At 41.8% G+C, this 23,621-nt stretch overlaps 2 protein-coding genes across 4 annotated transcripts; one reads left to right on the top strand and one right to left on the bottom strand.

The window, feature by feature from the left end:
* Window positions 1-6,401: 6,401 nt before the first annotated feature.
* On the bottom strand, window positions 6,402-7,708 carry LOC147889185 (cytokinin hydroxylase-like). Its single transcript, XM_087391998.1, has 4 exons — window positions 7,475-7,708; window positions 7,193-7,318; window positions 6,720-6,931; window positions 6,402-6,609 (listed from the first exon to the last, which is right to left on the bottom strand). Exons 1-4 carry the CDS (start codon window positions 7,706-7,708, stop codon window positions 6,402-6,404), a joined length of 780 nt encoding a protein of 259 aa, XP_087248124.1.
* A 4,540-nt stretch (window positions 7,709-12,248) lies between these two features.
* Window positions 12,249-23,025, top strand: LOC147889184 (sister chromatid cohesion 1 protein 4-like). 3 transcript variants are annotated; one of them, XM_087391691.1, is made up of 13 exons: window positions 12,249-12,870; window positions 12,982-13,258; window positions 13,875-13,972; window positions 14,228-14,280; window positions 14,483-14,571; window positions 14,658-15,172; window positions 15,286-15,391; window positions 15,526-15,683; window positions 20,097-20,629; window positions 20,722-20,755; window positions 22,202-22,244; window positions 22,373-22,520; window positions 22,691-23,025. In XM_087391691.1, the coding sequence occupies exons 1-13, from the start codon at window positions 12,747-12,749 to the stop codon at window positions 22,787-22,789; spliced, it is 2,277 nt and encodes a 758-aa protein (XP_087247817.1). In that variant the 5' UTR covers window positions 12,249-12,746; the 3' UTR covers window positions 22,790-23,025. The 3 variants fall into 3 exon arrangements, with proteins under 3 accessions (XP_087247817.1, XP_087247818.1, XP_087247819.1); XM_087391692.1 differs by lacking the exon at window positions 22,691-23,025 and having other exon boundaries at window positions 22,378-22,505; XM_087391693.1 differs by lacking the exons at window positions 22,202-22,244; window positions 22,691-23,025 and having other exon boundaries at window positions 22,373-22,505.
* Window positions 23,026-23,621: the final 596 nt, after the last annotated feature.

Raw genomic sequence — 23,621 nt, 5'->3', positions numbered from 1 at the left:
CTCAAGCCAAATCAAAAGAATCATCATTGGAGAAATCCACGAGTGCAAGATGAGGGGTAGACTTAGCACCATAAATAGTCACCCCAAATCAAAGATCCAAGGATGTGAAGATAAAAGAACTAGTCAACTAGTCATCATGGATCCGAGAAAGAAGGGTTTGCAAAAAGCCCAACTCTATAGTTGTTGCCGATACTAGAGTACCAAAGTATCCCAATTATGCCAGTGTGAAAACCTAGCATCCTAGATGTCTTTGTTGCTATCGACGATGGTTTTGTAATCATTTGAACTTGAAATCTTTATTGATATGAAATTTCTCTCTTGTATGAGAACAAACAATCTCATCTAGCTCAACTTCTTTACGTTAGTACATAGTTAGCCTTGGTCTCATATTTCATGCTATGTAGTAGCCAACAAAGTTGTTTCCCAAGGTGGGTTTTCCCCCAAACATTTCAAATTCCCCATGCTTGCCTCCCCCCACCCCTTTTACACCTTTTATTATTTTTTGCTTAAATAAACTTGACGACTAAACTTTTGGATGAAAAACTACAAAGTTTAGCCCCACCTAGGAATCCTACTTTCTCAACCCCACCTAGGAATCCTACTTTTTCAACGCTCATGGATGGTGCATGGTGAAAAACAAGGAAATATCCATTTGAAGGCATGAAAATGACATTAGATGGCCATAATACTTTGCACAGTCTTGAAATCTTGTAGTTTAAGTCTTGTGCAACATATTATGCCCAGCCACTGTCATTTGCATGGCTAGACACACACCAATCCATGTTTTACAACGCTCATGCATGATGCATGGTGAAAACCTTGGAAATATCCATTCCAAGCCATACAAATGAAATCAAATGGACATGATACTTTTCACACAATTTTGCAAAGTATAATGGCCTTTGAATACCATTTTCATGGCTAGAAACACAATGATGTAGCTTATTCAACGCTCATGCATGATGCATGGTGAAAAACTAGGAAATATCCATTCCAAGCCATGAAAATGACATGAGATGGTCATGATACTTTATACAAGCCATGAAATCACCTATTTCAAGGCTTTTACAAAGTTTGATGTCCATGAAATACAATATGCATGGCTAGAAGTACATCAATGCATGTTTTTCAACACTCATGCATGATGCATGGTGAAAAACTAGGAAATATCCATTCTAAGCCATGAAAATGACATTAGATGGCTATGATGCTTTGCCGAGGCATTAAAATTACCGAGTTTAAGGCTTGATCAAAGTATTTTGTCCATCAAATGCTATTTTCAGGGCTACAAGCACGCCTATGCATGTTTTTGAATACTGATTCATGATGCATGGTGAAAAACTAGGAAATATCCATTCCACATGAAAATGACACCAAATGGCCATGATACTTTGCACAAGCCTTGACTCACTTATTTTACTACTTGCATAAAGTATGATTCTTATCAAATGTCATTTGCATGGCTAGAAGTTGACAGGAGCATGTTTTTCAATGACCATGCATGATGCATGGTGTGAAACTAGGAAATATCCAATCCAATCCATGAAAATGACATCGAATGGCCATGATTCTTTGCATAGGACTTGAAATCACTTGGTTTGAGGCTTTTAAAAAATATCATGCATATCTAATACCATATGCATGGCTAGAAGTACAATGATGTATGTTTTAAAAGGTGCAAGGTCCACGAGATATGATGAAAAAAGTCAACATGCACCCTAAAATAGGGCCTCCCAGGCTACAAGATTTTGTAATCTAATACAAGCTATCATTTATTAAACCTAGTAAGAAACCTATAAGAAACCAGAAGTGAGAGAAGTACTAAAAGTTTTAGGAAATGCAAAAACAAAGGAAAACTCTGTTTTCATTAGGATAGGTGCCGATATATACCGATGCCTATACTGACTTAGATAAACTTTCAAAAAGCAAACCCAAATGCCTCCTTTTTTCCACACCTCTCTTGTTTGAGATCTTGCCAACTTTTTGCCTCTTCCTCATGACCTTTCCACCATCTCCCTACCCTCCCCTGCCATCCCTACACCACCCACACCACTGTTGGCCCACTCCCCTCCTCCAAGCTTGAAGAAGAAGATTTCTATTTTGGAAACTAAAGAAGTGGATGATATTTTGAGTGGTTTGTCTTCAAATTTCTTCTTCTAGGTAAGCTTCCCAACCCTTTCATCTGCATTAGAATAATCTTTGGAATCTACATTGTATGTTTACACGTTTCTTAAGTCTTTGTGGTTGCATGAAAGGCAAATATGAGATTTTTCTACGGCCCAAGGGAGATGCTACAAAAATTTTCCAATTACTTGCTTGCTTGATATGATTGCATCTTGTTGTTTGCTTAAGTTTGTTTCTTTCTTGGTATCTTGTTGTCTTGTTTGTATTCTTTCATTTCTCTTGTTTGTTTTGATTACTTTGTTGCTTGACATTGTTGCTTTTTACTCATTGCTTGATTTGTAGCATAATTTTTAGCACTCATGCACAATGCATGGTAAGAAATTTAATGCCTGATCCCCATCAAACTTTGAAAGCACAAGGGTTTTTATCTCATTGAAGCTATGTAAAGTATCATGCCTATCAAACACACATAGATATGCTAGAAGCACTCATGCATGATGCATGTTTAAGAATTGTGAAAATACGTCTGCCCAACCATGCAAATGATATCTTATCAACTCAAAATTTTACAAGGATAAGGGTATTATTGGCATTAAGACTTTGTATAAAGTATCATATCCATCAAACCCACACACATATGCTAGAAGCACATCAATGCATATTTTTAACACTCATCCACGCTGCATGGTAAGAATTGTGGAAATACACATTCCTAGCCATGAAAAAGATACATGATCCATGTAAAACTTTTGCAAGAACAATTCCATTACTTTCATTAAGGCCTATACAAAGTATCATACCCATCGAGAGTATTGATGATGCAATCATTAAGGATGCTTGTATATTTAAAGAAAAGTATGAGATTCAGACATTGGGTCAAACCATAGGCTTCAATGTTTCTTGGAAAACTCTTCATGTAATGTCTTTATAATTTTATATTTTATTTTGCTATGTAAAAATTGTATTATTTATTTCTCAATCAACTATTGAACAATATTTGTTATCAAGTAAAATGTGTGTGTTATAAAAGGTAAACGTTATTCGTTAGAATTTTAGATGACTTCTTCACACTACATACTATGAGTATTGATGCACTCAGAGACTTTTGATTAATCTTTCATACTTGGACAATACAAAAATAGCGACAGTAATATCAATGTTGTGAATGGTAGTACTGAATCTTTGGCAACAATAAGATACTTTGCAACAACTGAATGGTCAACCATTGTGTAACCCCCTGCGACGATTGGCCACCTTGGATGTAGATGGTGACAAACGAAAATCTAGTGCTAGAGAAATTCACTGCTCTTTCCAAACCAAAACAAAGCCAAACAAATTTATACACGAAGCAGATCAACTTTCATGACCTCTAAGCCAAGACTAACAATCAAGGTGGGCAACTCCCACTATGAACTGAGAAGAGCACAAGGCTCATGAAGAACGTGATCAACTGCCCTCTTCAACTTAAGATGAGCACAAAGATGCCCTGAATTGAGGCTAGCTACCCTTCCTATAGATGGCCAACTGGTAATTGATTTTTACTTGCTTTACTTACCCTCCCTTGCTTTTCCATGTAAAAGTCTAGTTGTGGACTGGTGCTTTTCCCATCATCAAAAGGGACCATCCCTTCTTTTCTTTCCTTCTGGCCCATTGTGCCTTTTCCCCCTCTCTTCATTACTGGAATGTCCTTGAGTGTATTCCCCCTCGCGGTCTTCATCCATTGCACATAACGGAGACAAGGCTCCCAAGGTCCACATCCAAGCTTCAATGGCTATCCAATCGTCTCATCGGTGACAAGGTCTTTGTCATCATTTCCTGCAAACAGGGTTCTCCATACAAGCATATAGTTATTTCCAAAATATATATTCGATACAAAATATCATCTCAAAAAATAGAGGAGGCCATTGTCATGCTATTTTCTAGCTACTATCTTCTAGCCTGTTCATGATAGCTACATGTGAGCCTATCAGTGCTACTTTCTCCTACACATGAGTGCTCTTATCTATGATCTACATGGCATTTTCATCTGATACAAAAAGATATCAATCACACAAAGAAATCCCATCAGCTTCACCTCAACCTTGAGCAACGCATTATCATAGAAGACATCATGCTAAAAAAAAGAATCAAACCAGACAAACCAATACACTTTTTCTTATTTGGGAATGCAGGAATGGGGAAAATATACACTCTAATGACTCGTGTCCAGCATTACTGTGCATCTAAGCACATCTGCCAAGAGTTTTGTTGTTAGTGTACACTGGCAAGCAGCACACAATAAAGGAGGAACAACAATTTACTCTGTCTTGCATCTTGCTCTGGTTACAAGCAATTATGTTAGCCTCTCTGTAGGAAAACTCCAAGCATTATCAACACTCTATAAGAATGTTGAACTCATAGTGAGCGTTGAGCAATGAAATCTCGCTCGTTGGAATAAACACCTTCATTGCAACAGACATTCGCATGTGCAAAATCAAGCACAACTTCGTCGACCAATTTGGCAGCATGGATGTTCTATTATTCGGTGACCTTTGTCAAGAAGCCCTACAAAATACTCCTGGGTTTTCCTTGAGCAATCATCGTCGACAGCAATGCTAGCTTCTTTCTAGAAGGTGCATTACAAACTACAAAAACCAATGTGATAAGACAATGAACTATACTTGCAAACACTAAACAAGATCCACATGGGGAATCAAACAAGTGCGGACCTCGAGATTTTGAATGGAAAGTATGTTCGTAGTCTAAAAAGCACACTTATAGCCTACCTATACTACATGAATGCTTTGAAAGATAGGCATAATGAATATGTATTCAACTCATTTGAGACCGACGCACATATCTTAAAAGCACATGACTGCAAGCACAAAACATGCAGTAAAAGCATCACCACCCCAGATCACCCCAAGCAAACTGCTGGGTTGCACAAAGGAACTACACCTAAAGAAGGGAATGATTGTCAAAAGTTGCTCTGGCAATCTAGATATCGCCGATGGTATTGTTAACGGTGCGCATGGAATATTCCAAGGGGCGGACATACATAGCAGCCCACCCATTGTCTGGATACAATTCAACGACAAGAGAACAAGAGTGCGTACATGCGCACATTTCAAACACCTCTACAAAAACAACACGCCAATGTCATGGACTCCAATATTGCAAATCACAAGAGAGTTTCAAATAGGCAAAAACCACCTCAACAGCATTTGCAGGAAGCAATCCCCAATACAACCTGCAACAACTGCAAGGACAATACATCGCTCTCTATAGATTACCTAGCCTTTGAACCATCCAATGTCAAAGGCCACTCAGAGAAGCGTCCGGTTGGACCTTCGACCAAATCCAAGTGCATCTCTTCGACCAAAACCCTCTATCTTTACAAACCCTCGACACAAGGTCAATGCTTGCACACTACAATGACTTGCTTGCAAGTGAAAGCATCCTCCATGCATCAATCCTTTGCTCGCAGGAGACGCAAGAGATCCTAACAAAGGATTTCCCACTGCCAAGTTTTAACCACATTTCAGCTAAAGAAGGTGCTAGCATAACAACATGCTTCCAAAAAACAATAAAACTCATTCACCACAAAAAAACATTCCATAGTGGCAACCTATGCTTGCTCATCGCATTCAGATTCGAACAACTTGTAGACATGTCAACAATCAATGTCTACAAGCCACCAAGAACACAGAACAACATCACTTATACGAGCATTGGGAGACCTTCTCCAATCCATACTTTAACGTACATTGTGGGTGACTTCAACATTAATTAAAGCAATAGGAGTGGGAGCTCTCCAACATTTCATGGAGAAAAGGCAGTTGACCCAAATCATCACTCTTCCCACAACAATCCATGGCCCGACCATAGATCATATCTGGACTCTAAAAACAACAAGTCTAAAATGAACTTCATTTATTGGTCCGACCACTCATTACTATCCACTACTATTCCCACGATCCATTCCACAGCACAATTTCCAACTACCTACAGGACAGGCTAATGAATAATATTCATCTTTACTTGGCCAGCACTAGGACGTTTTTTCAAATTCTGAAATCCTGTGCTTCCACATGGCACAATGTACACCCTTAGATTTTTTAAATTCTGAAAGCCCAAAAGCTTTGAAAGCTTTTGAAAAGCTGCGTAAAAAGCCAAGGAAAAACCTTTAAATATAGGGTAAATACATAAAAAAACATTGTAATTTCAAGTGTGTTGCTGTTTGTTCATCATCACCATCAGGTTTGCTTCTACTTCCTTACTTGCCTTCAACTCATTTATTAGATCATCAATCGTTGTTTGTGCTTGCTGTTGTCCTTCAGCTCTTGATCCTGTGCAGCTAATATCAAACCCAAAAGATCGCTCCCATATGATAACGCACCGCCATCAAAGGCAGACTTGCGGCGCGACTCCACTATATCACGAAGATCTTCGTTGATGCTTCTCTCCAGCTTCATGCACTCGCGATTCCTTGCAATCGGGAGAAGCCTGTCGCATAACCGGGCATCCGTATAAATTAGCTCTTCATGACTAAAAAGAGCTGCAAGTAATGGATTCACGAGATTGAAGCTAAGCTAGGTCGTGGCGGAAAGACATACCGATACCCTGGAATCAACGTGTTCCAAACATTAAGTTTTGACAAGAGATGAAGAAGCAGCACTTGTTTTTCAAACACAGCTTTCCCTTTCTGATAGCTGGAGCCGAAGGATGTGCGAGCAAGAATGTCCGCCGTGGCATTCTTGATGTCACGTGCAACTTCAATCTCAGCCGAGTTCCCTCCATGTTTGCCGAGACTTGCGGCGCGACTCCACTATATCACGAAGATCTTTGTTGATGCTTCTCTCCAGCTTCATGCACTCGCGATTCCTTGCAATCGGGAGAAGCCTGTCGCATAACCGGGCATCCGTATAAATTAGCTCTTCATGACTAAAAAGAGCTGCAAGTAATGGATTCACGAGATTGAAGCTAAGCTAGGTCGTGGCGGAAAGACATACCGATACCCTGGAATCAACGTGTTCCAAACATTAAGTTTTGACAAGAGATGAAGAAGCAGCACTTGTTTTTCAAATACAGCTTTCCCTTTCTGATAGCTGGAGCCGAAGGATGTGCGAGCAAGAATGTCCGCCGTGGCATTCTTGATGTCACGTGCAACTTCAATCTCAGCCGAGTTCCCTCCATGTTTGCCGATCTGCTTCTCCTAGGATCGAACCATTTCTAGTGAACTGGAGGACATGTCCGCAACCATTTCTTGTGGGTAACACGTCGTGCTTAGAAACTAGAGAAACTGGTCTCGGTTTCGTGACAGGGATTTGGTTGTTCAATATTGACGTCTGTAGGCAATGTAGAGGCTAACCTTGAGTTTTTCGGCAAAGAACGCAGGACGAAGGATGTTGCGTTGGTTGTGCCAATCTTCACCATTGGCTTGAAGAAGGCCATGGCCGAGCAACCTTTGAAAGGACTTGGAGATGGAATCAGGTTTCTGAAAGTGCTTCACATCGGCAGATAGGAGAGTTTTGACGTACTCAGGGTTGCCAACGACGAGAGTGGGTTGAGTACCCAACCAGAACACGAAAGTGTCAGCTGGCATAGCCAAAGGAGTGAGACGTTAGAGCTAGTGGTATCCACAAGCGATGGAAAGACCACGAAAAGCGTGGTTGAGAGGAGTAAATTACCTGTGAATTAGGAGAAGAATTTGAGGTGGAAGGGGAGGATACGAGGGAGGAGAAGGGAATGGTGAGAGGGGGAGGGAAGGTCAGAGAGCTGGGCAAGAGCACATAGCAAGCTATCTGAACATTTTATCTTTGGTAGGGTCGACAAGTTCGACAGGAGCTCATTGTTGGATGGGCACGAGAGGAGCCTCCACCTATCGCAAACCTTCTCTTGGATTTGAGAACGCACTTTTATTTTTCCATAGTCGTAATTTTTTGGAATCTTGCAAAGGCAAAAATTGTAACTACAACTGCTCGAAGATGTGCGAAGATGATTACCTTGATGGTTTCAACATCTTTGATCGTTGGATTGTGTATAGCTTTTCTGCTTGAATTTTTCATCTTTAGGAAATTGCACATATGCTAACCAACATATCCAAACATGCAGAACATGAGGAATGCATATTGACTAATCATGATTGTTTTTCAGATTCCAACATTCCAGCAAAGAAATAGGCGACTTCTCGTCGAGCTGTGGACGTCACAAAGGATACTCCACGTAAGTAGAATGTACGGTCATTTCAATTCTAAAATGTTTCTGCACCGTCTGTTGCTCTGGTCCGCATTAATGTGCTACACCTCCAACACTGGAGGTGACTATTCGAAACGGGGGGATGGCACGTTCCCCTATGATATATAATTTTTGGAGAGACATGTGCCGGCTCTCCACCATACATTACGTATGGTTTTTTTTTTTAAACACCTCATCTTCAGCACGCACACTTCTTCGCACATTCTGTTTTCGCAAGGGAACATTACATTTGCTTAGTTCGACCAACATACTAATCATGTCTGCAATACTTCTGTTTTCGAGATGTTTGCAGCCTCCAAACGAGTGTCTTCTCCTAAAGGTACGCACAACAAAATGTATTTGGTTGATTCAAGTTATTTTATCAATTCTTTCACCTTCTAAAGATAGAGGTTCAGTCCATTTGTTTTTCCTGTTGCGTTTAGACAAAACCACGTGAGTGAAATTGTAGCAAAGTTTCGGATGGTTTTTATTATTAATCCCTATAGGTGTTTAAACCCGAACATAAGACATCAATTCATGTCACAATGTAGAAATGACCACCGAAACTCCTTCGAACATGACCATTCGTCAACGCTCAAAGCAGCCAGAGGTCGAGCTATTCAACTGCGACGCGGCTAAGCGGGATTGCAACCACTGTACACTACCAATTCAAGATCCCTGTGTGCAGCAGTCAGTACCCACTGAACATCCATGAGACGGATGAGCGACACCTCGCAATCAAGGAAGCCAACGCGATCATCATTGACGAGATGTCCATGCTAACAAGGATGACTTTCGATCTCGTGGTAAGACAAATCGTCAATGTGACTAATGGCACATTGCATGAGCCATTCAGACACAAAATGCTCATAATTTTTGGTGACCTGGCGCAATTACCGTCAGTCTGCAAACACCGCGAGGATCTCTGCGAGCCGTGCCACATCACGTCCTCCGCGCACTGGGCTCAAGCGAAAATGTACCACATGCAATTCTCGGTGCGACATGCACGAGACATGCCGTTCCTGGCATTCTTGCATACCATAAGACTCAGGACGCCCACAACTGATGAGATTAACGACTGTTTGGGGCAGTGCATTGTCGACAAGGAAGGTGCATGCCACTTCATCGATGCCGAAACAACCATCATTTGCACGCACAGAGTCGATGTCGCTACCTTCAACGATGAGCTTGTGGAGAAATTCAACACTCCCGAGATGATTGTGCATGTTCAAATACACAGTAACACCGCGAGCGAACCAGCTCTTAAAGAATGGTTGGAGGACAAAAGCTTCAACGAGATAGGAAAAATTTACGTGGGGGCGAAGGCAATGATAACGGAAAACATCGACCTTGTAATAGGTGCCGCAAATGGAGCAATGTGCAAAATCAAGAGCATCAATGCAACTAGCAGGGGAGAAATCAACGGTATCACTGTCGTCGTGGACACAACAGCGGCCGTGCTCACATCACGACGCTCGAAGCATCAGCGAAAGGCAATAAATGGAAAATGGTTCCACAAGTCCACATTTTCACTAACCCTAGCATACGCTATCACGGGACACAAATCCCAAGGCGCAACCATATCCAACAAAGCGCTGCTCATATTCCGAGGAGTGTTTGCCCCTGGCCTAGCATACGTGATGTTGTCCAGAGTGACTGAGAGAACGAGGCTGCGCATACTACATTGCCCACATCCAGACATATTCAGACCAATTCCACGAGAGTTCTCACAGCCGACAACACAACCACGCGGATAAAGGTATTCACTACCAGAGATTGAACAAGGCAGAGACAGGTCATGAATATGTTACATCAAACATGCGTGCAAGGAAAATGGTTTTAATATCTTGTCTGTTGTCGAGAACAGGTGCAGAGAATCAGAAAGCTCGGGACATTGCAGCATAAGACATGGACGCAGACAAGGTAAATTCCACCAGCATGAAAGAATCTTTTTTTCTTGAAGATTTAAAATGACGGCTCATTTGAAAAGACGGTGTAATAAGTCGTGCCTGCAAGCAGCTATTTGAGCTATACAAAAGCAACGCGAAGGCAACAAAACCTCCACCAGCAAAGAGGAGGTTCTTCCTAACCACAAAGCAATTCCGGCTAGCAAACAATGCAGGAGAACGTCCGGGAGCTTACATCAACGGCTTCAACACGTATGTAGAACTACGCGACTTCATTGACAACTGCAATAGGCGTTTGCCAGCTAAAAGAGAGCCGGGAGGCTTGAGATTCGCAAATGGTGCGTAATGCTTCCGAAAATTAAAAAAAACCGCAACAATTGAGAAAAATAATTAACGAGTTGCAAGAACAACAAACTCATCATGGATTGCACTTCTCCTGCAGGACTCCTCAAAGAGATCCTTGTCGAGCTTGACATTGAGTTCGATGAGACCGATAGGATGATGGAAAGTTTGGAGGGGCAGAAGCTACTAGACACGAAGACGAAAGGGATCATAACGTATGCGTGCGAGCTGCTACACTACGGGTACAACGTATCCTTGGAGTTGTTGAGGGACACGACGCGCGATCAAAGAACAGCTATACTCGAACAATTCATGGAACAATTTGGAGGGACGCACGACGCGACGCACCCGGTGACGACAATGGAGAAGCTTACGTATATTTTCGACAGGGACTTATACGAGGAGCGCTTCAGTATTGGAAACGATCCTTTCACGCCAACAGAGAAAAACCAGGGCAAGTAAATAAATGCATTCTATTATGGACCTCAAACAGAAAAAAAAAGACCGAAAACCTCGATGACTAGTGTAATTGTCAATGTTTACGCAGGTACGACATTGAAAGATGCGAGCCTCGAGATGAAGGAGGAGCCTCCACTGAAGCGCCCGCGCAAGGGAATCGCGCGAGCCTCGTCGTCTACTGCATCACGTGTAAGCCCAACAATAGAAAATACATAGGGAGCACGACGGACCTGCCGCGGAGGATCAAACAGCACAATAAAAAACCACCGGCGAAAATGAAGGAGGACTTGTAGCGTTACAAGCCCTTCAAAGAAAATTTCGAAATCAAAGTTTTGGAAACAACAGACACTGTAGACAAAGCAGAAACTTTAGAGCAGTAATATATAAGGAGCCACAACACAGTAGGTCCATTAGGTTACAACATGCTCGAGGGCCATCTGGCTAGAGTGCGGAAGTACTATTTCCTAAAGCGTAGGAACATAATTTGACCCAAAAAATAAACATTTGTGCCTTCGAAAAAAGGGATCCAATGAAGTTGCAAATGGTGCTGGAACTTTTGTCGTACATGCAATGCAGCTTTGGGTTTGGATTATTCCTGTCATAGTTGCATGCTTCTGGCTCAATTTGGTTTTGATTTATTATTTATACATTTCTGAAATATATCTCCCCGTCGTTCGCTCGAAGTGGAATGACAATAGATTTGCTTACAGTGCAAAGAATAGGAATTAGTCTTCCTCCGAAAAAAAGAAAAACTACGTTTTACTGTCGACATGAACAACATCAAGTGCAAGCAGGACTGGATGATAACGAAATCTCTAGAAAAGGTTGCATGCAATTGAACATCAATCTTTTGCATCATTTCTGACAACGTGACTCATGTGAACCTCAACAAGATAGCAAAAGAGAGAAGTATTCATCAAGAGCCCAGCTGGCCAAGCACTCTAGTTTTTTTTACAACATGCATCCCATTGTAGGAGATGCAAGAGTGTCATCATCTTGACTCCCGAGTGGCAGGCCCTACATCCATGCTGTGGTAATTCATCTTCTTTTAGCCGTGGTAAAGAATAGTGAAAATGACACGTGGCCCGTGCTGAGGGCAGCCAGCGTGGCAGCTGCTATTCTTAAAACAGCAGCAGGCTTCCCCGTCACACTTTGCTCGCTCCCTTATTAGCAAGCGAAGTCGCCAACCATCGCAGCCACATTGCAAAGCGCGAGTGTTTTTGGCACTTTTGAAATTTCTGTGAGAGAGCGCGCGCGCGAGATAGAGATGATGTTATGCATTCGAGAGCGAAATAGCACTAGTGGTTGAGCACGAGCGTAATCGCATTGAAGATCGCGCGAGCGGAGTGTAAGCTTAAGACAAGCCAGAGCCGGGTCGAAAGCGCAGAGAGCAGAAGCAAGCACAAGGGCACGAGAGCGGGGAGTGCAATCGCAGGAGCAACAAGCATACGAACGCAAGCAGAAGCAAAAGGAACGTTGCAAGCATCCAACGCAAAAGAGAGAAAGGGGGACGTCTGCAAGCACAACGACAGTATCGCAAGCACAGAGAGAGAGAACAAAGGGGCGATCGCAAGGGCAAGAACAAAATCGTAAGCACAAGCACGAGGAGGCCGGAAACGGCTCTATCCAATACATTTCCAAGCAAAGATTGAGAGACAATCACGCAGCAGCAGGACAGCTTGTCTTTAGCCTTTCGTCATGTTCTACTCTCAATTTATCTTGGCCAAAAAAGGCCCCCTCGGTACAATCTGGATCGCCGCCCATCTCGAACGTAAGCTTCGCAAAAATCAAATCACGGAGACTAATATAAGTGATTCCGTTGGTACGTCTGCTCCTTCAATTCGTTGTCACTCTGCTGAACGAATGTACGATCGTCCATGAAAGTATTTTAGGACCATTCTTCATGTATTAATCGCTGCCATCGGTCTTGAAGATTCGATACTGTTTCCGGAGGCGCCCATTGCTCTGAGGCTCTCGGGCCATCTTCTCCTGGGGGTGGTAAGGATCTACTCGCGGAAGGTCAACTATCTGTTCCACGATTGCAGCGAGGCATTGATCAAGATAAGGCAAGCATTTCAAACGAGTGCGGTCGATTTGCCTCCAGGGGCTGTGGTAGCGCCGTACGATTCGATCACTCTTCCAGTGTCATTCGACTTTGATGACCTGGAAGGTCATCTCAGTCGAGAGAATGCGGCTCAAGCAGGCAGTAGGTCGGTTAATTCACTATTTCTCTATTACTATTCTCCTTTGTGAACCACTGCGTTGGAATTGATACTAGGTCAGAATTTTCCCCTTGCTTTGTTCATTTGATGGCGGATTGAATGTATAATCTGGATGAACTGAGGTTTTTAAAAAGATTTATCGCCATCCTTTTCCTTACGTAGCTCTACAGCGAAGCATTTTAATCTTGCCACGAGGCTGTTTTTCAAGCAATGCTTGCCAAAATGCTTGGCTAGCTGAACTTGATATTTTTCAATGTTCGATTAACAGGAATTTAACATGTGTAGGGACAAAGTTTGACGCCTTTTTTTGAAGGGGTGGGGATTATAATGCTATGGGGTAGCGATTAGCCTCGTGAAATTGCGATTTCCCCTAAGATATGGTATCAGGAGACCGAGTTAGGATCTCAGTTGTTGCCAATCTTGTCCTAAATTTTCAGTAGCTCTTTCCAGCCTTTTAAAGAAGATGCTTTATTTTTGGGGAAAGTCTGTGTGCTTTGCAAAGGGTTTGTCGCAACCAGGATTCATCATCTGTTAGATTAGTGTTTGCTTTTCAATCCTGTTTTTCTTCCCCAACACTGACTGTTGATGTTAATTCCTTTTGCAGAGCTGAGTTTGAACACCATGTTACAGATAGGGACCTTATTACTCTGCATGATGATCCCAATGAGCGTGGTTACTCTCGGTCTTTTTTCATATTTGATGGTATAATTTAATGAGCATCAGATTCATGTTTTTGTGTGTGTTGTTAATAGGGGGTAAAAGTGATTTCATGAAGCATTTGATAGTCCTCGTCCAATTCCTAATATTTGCAGGATTTACTCTGTGAATTATGGTGTTCTTTTCATTAGATTTGAGTCAAGGTGGTGTTTACGTCATAATTAGTGTAGAACTATTCCCCCAGCACCCAAGATTTCATCCCAGCTGGAGTTTGAAGAGCTGCCTCTTTGTACTTCACAGAAATGATATCAGAAGGCGGCAATCCATATGTGTTGTTGGATTTGTCAAATGAGGTTTGCTCGTCTTTTGAACCATTCCTATTTGCTGACTCTTATGTCCTCTTTGGATTAGGAACTATTATTGAATTATTGGTAATAGATGAATATAGTTTTATTTTCAAAGTTTGTGGGCAAAACTTTTTTTTCAGAAAGAAAGCCCTTGTCTCACGGTTTTTGAGGTACAAGTTTGTTCATCGGCTTGCTAATCATGTTGCAGGAACTCACACCTGAAAAGTCTGGTATTCCAAGTCCAGTATCCTTGGCGCAACATCTGGACAAGGGAGCTCGCCTGACTATAGAAGAAGAGTGAGTAATGTCAAAATCTGTTGGTTCGATGGGATTTTGCAGATGGTCAAAAGCTGCCTAACAGAGGGTCTTGTTTATTGGCGCAGTGTACTTCCTCCACTGCCAATGGAAGAGGACATGGATCTGGAAGTGATAGATGCCGACAATGACAAAACTACTTCTGTAGTTTCTTTTGAAGGAAGCCAGGTTATGGATGTAGCTGTTTCAACAGTGCCTGCTCTGAACAAGGAGTTGGAGCAGGAAGCAAAAGCATTGGGAGAAGGATCATCATCAGAGGATATAGCATTTGATACCCCAGATGGAGTCAAAACCACGTGGCTTCCCGATGTTGAGAAACCGCGGGCTGCACCTGAGGTTTTTGAATTGGAACATCTAGTTGAACTTGGGGACTCTGATGTGCACAAAGGTGCTACTATAACAATGGATATAGATGACAATCGACAAAGAAATGCAAACCAGACCGAGGCTGGAGGACATACTGAGATCAGAGAGGAAACACCTATTTTGAGGGCAGAGACCATGTTCTGGGGACCTCAAAGGTCTTCACCAATGAGGAGTCCAGGGATTGCCTCTGAAGATGACATCCTAGGAAGCATCCTAGGTATGATTTGGAAGTTCTTTTGGTTATACCAGAAGTTACTTTGGACCAGTGTGCCTTTGTCTCACATCAATTCTGTTGTGCCTAGTTTTTCATCCATAGTTGTCTTTTGCCAGGCAGAAGGACTCCTAATCTGGAAGTCATGCCTACTCCGGTCACAGCCAGACAGGATAGGAAAAAAAGGAAACAAATTTTTGATGATATAATGGCTTTGTCAAGCTTGTAAGTTCTTTGCGCATCTCTGGCAATTATTTCCTTCTTGGATTCTTCTATCTGTTATAGTTGTGGTGTTGATCCTTTTTGTCCTTGGCTTGGATGGATTGATTTACATTTACATTATTGTTGTGATTTGTTAGCACCATGAAAAAGCGACTGAGGAGTACAAGTGATCTGTGCCGGGTCCGTAGAAAAGCTCCTTCTACTGAGTATGAAATCTGGATGGCACAAAAGGATAATTATGCTGTACAAAACGATAATTATGCTGAGCAGAAATTTCAAGAGCCATCGATTCCTGGTAAGGGAAAGAGAATCAAAAGCTAATTCAATGTGTGAGAACTGGATGCAAATGCCAATGAAGTCATATGTATTTATCTTGTCAAATGCGACAATATTATGAGAAGGTCCCAGACCAAGGAATACAAGAGAAGCTTCTTCACAACTAGAGAGAGTATTAAATCAGTGCTAGCCGTGCCTAATTGTTTGTTCTCTCTCTCTCTCACCTTGCATATGTCGTTTGTGTGCATGGCATAGTTGCCAGCCGAAACGGAAGAAACGGAAACAGGAAAAACCAGGGAAACGGAGTTTCGGGCCCCCGCAGAAATGGCAATATAGTACAATTTATGTAATACAATTATCAATAGAGTGCAAATTATACATAATACAATTATCTATACTTGAAGCATCATGCATGCTTCTATGATTCTAAATTCCTATGATGATTTATCTATCTAGTATAATCTATTATCCATGAATAATGCTTCAACAATCAACATGTGTCATGAACTAAGTTCTAAGTTCTAAGTTCTAACTTCTAACTTTGAAGTTACAACAATCTGAAAATTGAGAGGGAGGATGGACGTGAGAGGGAGGATGGAGAGGTAGAAGGAGGACGGGGTCGTGAAAGAGGATGGAGAGGTAGGAGTCGAAGGAGGATGAGAGGTAGAAGGAGGATGGAGAGGTAAGAAGGGATGGAGAGCTGAGAGTAAGCTGAGGATGGAGAGCAGCTACCAGCCTGCAGGATGGAGGGATGGAGAGGAGAGCAAGCTGCAGGTGCCAGGGCCCGAGAATCAAATGACAAAGATGGAGAGACCGGAAAGCAACAGGATGGAGAGCAGCAACACGAGAGGCGACGGAAACAACGACAGGAGGCGACGAATCGGCGAAAATTCTATTAATAAAAAGAAGACAAAAACAGTTTAATCAAAAGAGGGCCACCAAAAAAAGAAAAAGAAAAAGAAAAAAACAGAGATTACGAAACGGCGTTTCTAGAAGAAACGCAGTTTCCGTTTCCAGGCCACAAACAACCGTTTTTGGTAACTATGGCGCATGGGCGTCTCACACCTATACATGGAGGCCTGTCCAGATGCACGCGTGCACATGTCGTTCCTCCCCCCTGCGCGCGCTTCTAACACACACATGCATATGTGCAAGCCCACATCATACACACCTACATGCTCTTGTTGCAATAGACTTATATGTGGCGAACTTGTAGAAAGGTGTAAAAATGAGAATGAAGCAACTTTCTACTTGTTGACATTGAGAAGAGGAATCATTACACTTAAGATGTGCAGATAATCAAATTTGTATTACCACATCATGAAGTGCACCGTGTATAGTATATAATTAATCATTGTAACATTGCTTTTGATCTTGGCTGGGTACTCTCCACTCTTCACATGACCTTCCACGGCTTTGAGCTCCTCCCATCTTGCGTTTTTAGAGGATGAGTTTGGGAATGTTCATCTAGGTATATGCTTCTGCCGTATTAGCGGACATGCAAATTTCACCTTGTGAAGTTTTCGTCCAAGTTCTAGCCTGCTAGTATTGCAATAATTCTTTCTATTTTAAATGATGCGTTGCCCTATCAGCTAGATTTAGATGCTCGTTTGGGAGAGACTAAAATGAAATCGTTTAGACTTCACAAGCAGTTGTAGCTTGAATGAAGAGATTTTGGACTACTTTTTGGTTAGTCTTCTCCTTTAGTGCTAGCCTTCGTCATGGCTGAGTCTACCCTTGACCTCCGGAGTGCCGATAAAAACTCGTATAAATGGATGCTCAAGTATGTGTGGGTGTGTGGATTTGTATGTGTGAGAGCATATTTTTATACTATGGTCTACACCCACTGTTGGGCGCAGATGACGTCAGTTGGGATGTCATAGTAGCTAGTCCTTGCTATGTGTGATGGAGTTTATGGTTTTCAATCTTATGAGTGACTATCGTGAGATTGAAACTGTACTATGTTTTGTTTTTAGAGGATGAGTTTGGGAATGCTCCTGGATTCATCTAGGTATATGATTCCAAGCTTCTTGGGGTAGCTGATCTGCAAAGCCATTGGCTTCCTGTGGGAGATAACCGATCTTCCACCTATCAAAACATTGTAGCAGCTTCATTCTGAAATAAAACTTGGTTACATTGGTGTGGTGTGCATACAGAAGTGGGGAAATGGGACTTATATAGGCCGCCCACTTTCTTCTTTTTAGCCCTCTCAAACTCCCCTTTTTGATACCCTTTACTGGGCTTCTTTTCCACTTTATTATAGCCATCATATTTTATCCTCAAATTTCATGCTGAAATTGTCATACAGAGGTGCCAGAACAGCAAAGTGATGCTGATCATCCTGGCAAAAGATGAGGCTACCCTTGCACAATTGCCCTGGCTGCCATGACTGTTATCCTCCACTAATCCCTTCCATTTGACGAGGTACTCAATGTATACCTTGTTTCGAAGTACTGTGCTCTCATCCCACGTGGTTTCAGCATTGATACATGAAACACATTGTGGAACCTGAAGGAGGCTTTGACAAATTCACAAGACATATGTATGTACTCATAGGAACATAACCAGCACTGATTGGCAGGGATTATAGAAATTAAAATTGCCTTGAGCCTTGAGAACTGAGGCCAGAGAAGTTTAACACTCAGTACATCTAGTAGAGCTGATATATTACATATGATACGACTCATAACTCATCACATATATTGAGGACTTGACCGAGATGACAGCCCTGAGCGATGGAGAAGCCTCGCAGTGGTGGAGATGCCATGGAGAGAGAAGTAGAGCAGCTAGAGAGAATAAGAGGATAAGCATATCAATGGCAGGGGCAATGTGCATGTTTAGAAAGATTGAAAGTCTCGACTATGCAATGTATGAAATGCTGTGATCTGTGTTCTTATAACTAGAAAATACAACTTACCAACATCAATACCTACCTCCCCTACTAATCCCTCCCCCCCTTTTTTTGGGTGGCACGTAAGGCTTGACAACAAAGGAAACTTGTTATAAGACTCGCATATTTTCTCAATTTTCACAATGCATGGTGCATAATAGATACCCTCCTCCAGGCTCCTCCAAAATTTAGTGGCGGGGAGATGGGAACAAGCACCTGCTCAACCTGCCTTGCTCCTCTCCTACAGTTGCCCTCAAGGCGACTGCTGCAGACGCATTTTGGATCCAACTATGATGATGCCCATTGTTGTACATAATGTTTGTTAAAAGTGAAGGATAAATTTTTTGTCTCTATCATTGACAAACTCTTGAGGAAACCCATGATTGTGAGATTCTGCTTGGATTCAGGAGCACCTTGCTACAACAAGGGCTCATTAGCAGGTTTTGTTAGATTAGAGAGCAGAGGATGCCTTTCATGCGTAGGAGTCCATTTTGGATCCAGATGGAAGGAAGAGTCAATAAACACTTCTTGATGACCCTTGGCCCAAGACATGGTAGAGAAAGTGTTTCTTAGCTTATTGACTATGACAGGGTGAATCTATTCAAATCTATCATGATGCCATAGTACATAGAGCTCCTGATTTTTATGCCTTCTTTCAGCAGATCCTGACACATTAGAGATGATGACAGATATTTTTTTTAAAAGGGTAGTCCAACATTGGTGAAACCGGACATGAAAGTCTCACTTGATGCACCTTTCACAAATCTGGAATTTAAATCTGCACTTCTTGCCTTCCACAAGAGGAAGTCGACAAGTGAAGTTGCTTGGCACTGGATGTGTAGCACCTGAAATCAGCGTTGATCCTGGCCTTAGGAACTGTGTGTGTGTGTGTGTGTGTGTGAGAGAGAGAGAGAGAGAGAGAGAGAGAGAGAGAGAGAGAGCGCACCCAAAAAGGAGAGCGAAACTGCTAACAGGAGATGATACAATGAGGGGAGAGGCTGGCACTATAAATAGGGCAGCAGGCCAGCCAACCCCAGCCAGTAGCAACTGACCCCCAGCCAGCCCTGGAGCCAACTGGAAAATCGGCTGACCCAGGGCCAGCCCTAGCCCTATAAAAAGGCTGCTAGGCTGGCCCAGGCCTTACCTCTCTCCCTAACCTAACCTGAAAGGGGACGGGCACACCCACCAAAAAAGCCCTCTCTAACTAGATCTAACCATGAGATGCCATATACTAACAGATCTTTGGTCGCTATCGGCTCTATCTAATGATGTCACAAGCTTTGCTTCAGTAATTGTGTCTCTTACAAGATCACGTGCTGCTATGGGCTGCAACAAGATCACAAGCTTTTTATTTGCTAATTGTGTTCCTTTGGCTACCCTTGTAATTGGGTGTGATTTAATTGAGAATAGACGGAAAGAAGGAAAAGGGGGTCAAAGGGACACTGGTATGCATGTTCTTGTTTATGCTGATCATCAGGCCAAGTTTAGTAGTGGTAAGTTGCCTTTTAAACTGGCTGACCTGGGGTTGACCTTTTTGGGCAGGTCTCTGTGCTGATCTGAAAGTTACCTATGATTTCATCATCAGCAAAAAAATCAGGCTTTCCACAAAGAATTTGAGATTTCATCATAAGATATCTAATTTCACAGAAGGGCCAGTTGACAGTGCTGAACCTGATTTGGAAGAAGCACACAAGGAGGTTGCCAAGCCTGATGCTGAAATTAATGCTCTTTCCACAGTTGAAGGAGGTCAGTCAGCCAATTCCTCAAGGGAAAAGGCGGCCGACCTTGATGATGAACCTCAGCCAGAAGAGCCCTCGTCTTTAGCCACTCGGTTTCCTGTTGATCATGTGGCATCCATGATTGATGCGGGAGAATTGGAACAAGATGTACAACAGGTTGAAGAAGTTGCAGTTATGGAAGTACCTCTGCAGGCCACAACAGTTGTTAAAGAGAGGGAAATGGATAATGGAGCTGCAGCACATGTAGATGTTACAGTAGTGCCTCAGCCAGATGCTATTGTTGTTGGGCCAGCTGTAAAGGACTCCAGATCTTTCCTTGAAATGACTAAGCCTCAAGTAAGCCTCATAGATTGCAAGTTCGGTTATTAGAGGCGAAATGAAATGGAAGTCTTGTTTCGATATATATTGACATGTTTTCTTTTAAACAGGTCCTAGGCTTTCTTGCGGATTCTCGGTACACAGGTCAGTGTTGCTATCTTAACATTTTGATTCTTTTTCACTCAAGCACGGTACAGAGTGACTTTGTAAATGACTTCATGCAACTGTGCGCTCTAACGTATAATATCACTAAACTGTCACTGTTACGGTGTGTGTATCATACATGTAGATATATATGTGTGTGTGTGTGTGTGTGTGTGTGTGTGTTTACATATATGTATATATTTGTACACACACACACTCACACACACACACACACACACACACATATATCTATATATATATGTCCATATACACACACACACACATATCTATATATATATGTCCATACATACATATATATATGTATACACACATACCTCTACTCCATAGAGGAAGATTCACGTGGCTTCCATCTGAATAAAGAAGATTTAAGGTGCCATCTGCGGGTTTTCCTTGATTGCATTTGTTTTTAAAAGCGCGCACGCACACACACTCACATAAATTTCTCATCAAACATCACATTGTAGGAAGCAAACATTTTATATGCTACGAGGTTGTACAGCTTATAGCTTATAAGCTTTATGTTCCTCTACATGCCCAACCAAAATGCATTTCTCACTCTTGGCATCAAACTTACCTCTCCTATCCTTTAACACATGAGCATAGTCCGTTGATTCAAATACTTTGAGATGATGGACATTTGCCTCATGCCCACTTCATGTTTCCTCTGGTGTCATGTCATGTAAAGGATTTGTAGGAGACCAGTTAACAAATAAACCATTGTGCAAATTGCTTCTCAAAAGTTGTCAGGCATGTCGTTTGTTTGCAATGTGCTCCTTGCACACTCAACAATTGTGCGGTTCTTCCTTTTCGCCACTCGATTGTAGGAAAACACTTCGCGTATTCCCCATTTCTTGCAAAACATAGTAAACTCTTTGGAGGTATATTTTCCCATATTAGCTCTAAGGCATTTGATTCGACAACCAGTCTGGGCTATAGTCTTGTACTCTTTGAACTTTGCAAGCAGTTCAGACCTTTTCTTCATGGTGTACACAAATATCCTCCTTGTGTACACACACACGCGCGCGCACTCTTTTTTTGGGGGTGAAATCCATTGAATATTATATTACAAGAAAGAGTCCGAAAAGCAGGGACCTCCAGTTATAAGCATTAGAAGATATCATTATATGACAAAAAGGCAGGATAATCTAAGTCCTGCACACTTAGAAAATCATAGAGCACTGCCGGAGAGATGCCCAGAAGAGCCGATATCTAGCAAGAGTGGGATCACCAAAGGCCTGATGGTCGCAGTCCTTCCATTAGGGTCGATAGAGACCCAGTAAAAAAGGAGATCAAAACCTTGCTGAAAAACAAACAAAAAATTGTTATGTACACACACACACACACACACACACACATGCACAGAGTTCACTTTGGTTGGAACAGTTGAAGCTGCAATTGAGATTGACATTGACCATGAACAAACAGGAAAGCTCATTGAGAAGAATATTGGGTGGTCATCTCGGACAAGGTTTTCTAATCTCACTGCAAATATTGTGCTTTTCTACATCTCTTTGGATATTGGTGCAAGATGATGGATGAACATGAAAAGGGAGAGATTGTGACACCAGACTGACATGGACTCAGCATCTTTTGCAGGGCAGTTGCTCAGTATCTAAAAGAGAAGTTTGAGACATCAGAGATGTTCAGCAAGCCAGACACAGATCAATCACCTAGATTAAGCTTGGGGAAGTTACTAACAGGAAGAACAAAAAGGGAAGCAGCACGCATGTTTTTTGAGACTCTGGTGATTTCTCTACTACTAATTTTTTATGTGTATGCTGCTTGCCAAGTTTTTGATTTTTTAGTAGTATACATGGCTATGTGTGTGTGAGTGAATCCATTCTTCAGACTATTAAATGAAGCAAACTGAGTTAGGGAGCCATGTACTTAACTCATCTTTCTGCATATATTTAGGTACTGAGGACAAAGGATTACCTTCATGTGGAGCAAGAGGCTTGTTATTTTGACATTCATCTTATACCCAACCCATACTTGATGAAGGCAGTTTTCTGAGAAGCTGTAAAGCAACTGTACACTCAATTAAAAGGTTATTTTTGTATGCATGCCATGGATCAGTCACACATGAGACAAGATGCATTGCATGACAAGCTCACTCGTGGGTTTCTACCCTTGCATAGTTTGTATACTGCATTATTTATGTAGTAGCATTAATCTGTCCTAAATCATCGCCTTGTAAATGAACTATAAGCTTGTAAAGTCTGCAATAACAAAAGGAAATATAAATCCCCACACACACTATCACGTGATAGCATAACAGAGCTACGACCTCCAAAATACTTTTATTTCAAAGCATATGTAGAATTGAAAAACTAACTCAATATTCAAATATATTATTTCTAAAGCATGATGCAAAGATTCATAGACGATGGTAATGGTTGTACTTTATGTTTATTTTATAAAAAAGGATACGAGATCCAAGCAAATGAAACGAATTATTAGAGGGAAATTTACTTACTATTTTGTTGAAGTTGAAACATTGACCTTTCTTTTCTTTTCTTTTTTAAAATATAATTTCTAGTGTGTTGCATCCTAGATAACAATAAAATCTTTTTGTTATGTGACATAGAAACAAAAATGTGCATGGGAAAAAGTTGATTTCCCATCAAAAGCACTTGCATATTCTCCTTCACATTACTAACATCATCAATATTAAGGTTTATGGTATTGTGAGAGAGGTAGTGCACTCAAATCTCTAAAAGATGAGAATAGCACCTTCCCTAGTGTTTCTTGGTTTTTGTACGATTTTGGGTTCTTAGAAATAGAAAAAGAGAGAACTAGCGGTACATTATATGGAGAGTGTTGGTGTGAACGAATAGGGATTGGT

This window comes from Dipteris shenzhenensis, chromosome 20 (genome assembly GCF_047967505.1).
Source record: "Dipteris shenzhenensis isolate YYH24624 ecotype China chromosome 20, Dip_SZ_1.0, whole genome shotgun sequence".
NCBI classification, from domain to species: domain Eukaryota; kingdom Viridiplantae; phylum Streptophyta; class Polypodiopsida; order Gleicheniales; family Dipteridaceae; genus Dipteris; species Dipteris shenzhenensis.
Note: the sequence above shows the minus strand (reverse complement) of the source record. Positions and strands in the feature narration are given on the sequence as shown.

Bases quoted from the DNA above. Each gene is read 5' to 3' on its own strand.
- LOC147889184 (XM_087391691.1), top strand. From the start codon at position 12,747: ATGTTCTACTCTCAATTTATCTTGGCCAAAAAAGGCCCCCTCGGTACA. The intron at 15,392-15,525 runs GTAAGTTCTTTG...GTGATTTGTTAG, and splicing joins ATAATGGCTTTGTCAAGCTT to CACCATGAAAAAGCGACTGA. The intron at 20,756-22,201 runs GTCAGTGTTGCT...ATGAACAAACAG, and splicing joins TGCGGATTCTCGGTACACAG to GAAAGCTCATTGAGAAGAAT.
- LOC147889185 (XM_087391998.1), bottom strand. From the start codon at position 7,708: ATGCCAGCTGACACTTTCGTGTTCTGGTTGGGTACTCAACCCACTCTC. The intron at 7,319-7,474 runs GTTAGCCTCTAC...GTTCGATCCTAG, and splicing joins TCTTTGCCGAAAAACTCAAG to GAGAAGCAGATCGGCAAACA. The intron at 6,932-7,192 runs GTATTTGAAAAA...TTCGTGATATAG, and splicing joins GCTATCAGAAAGGGAAAGCT to TGGAGTCGCGCCGCAAGTCT.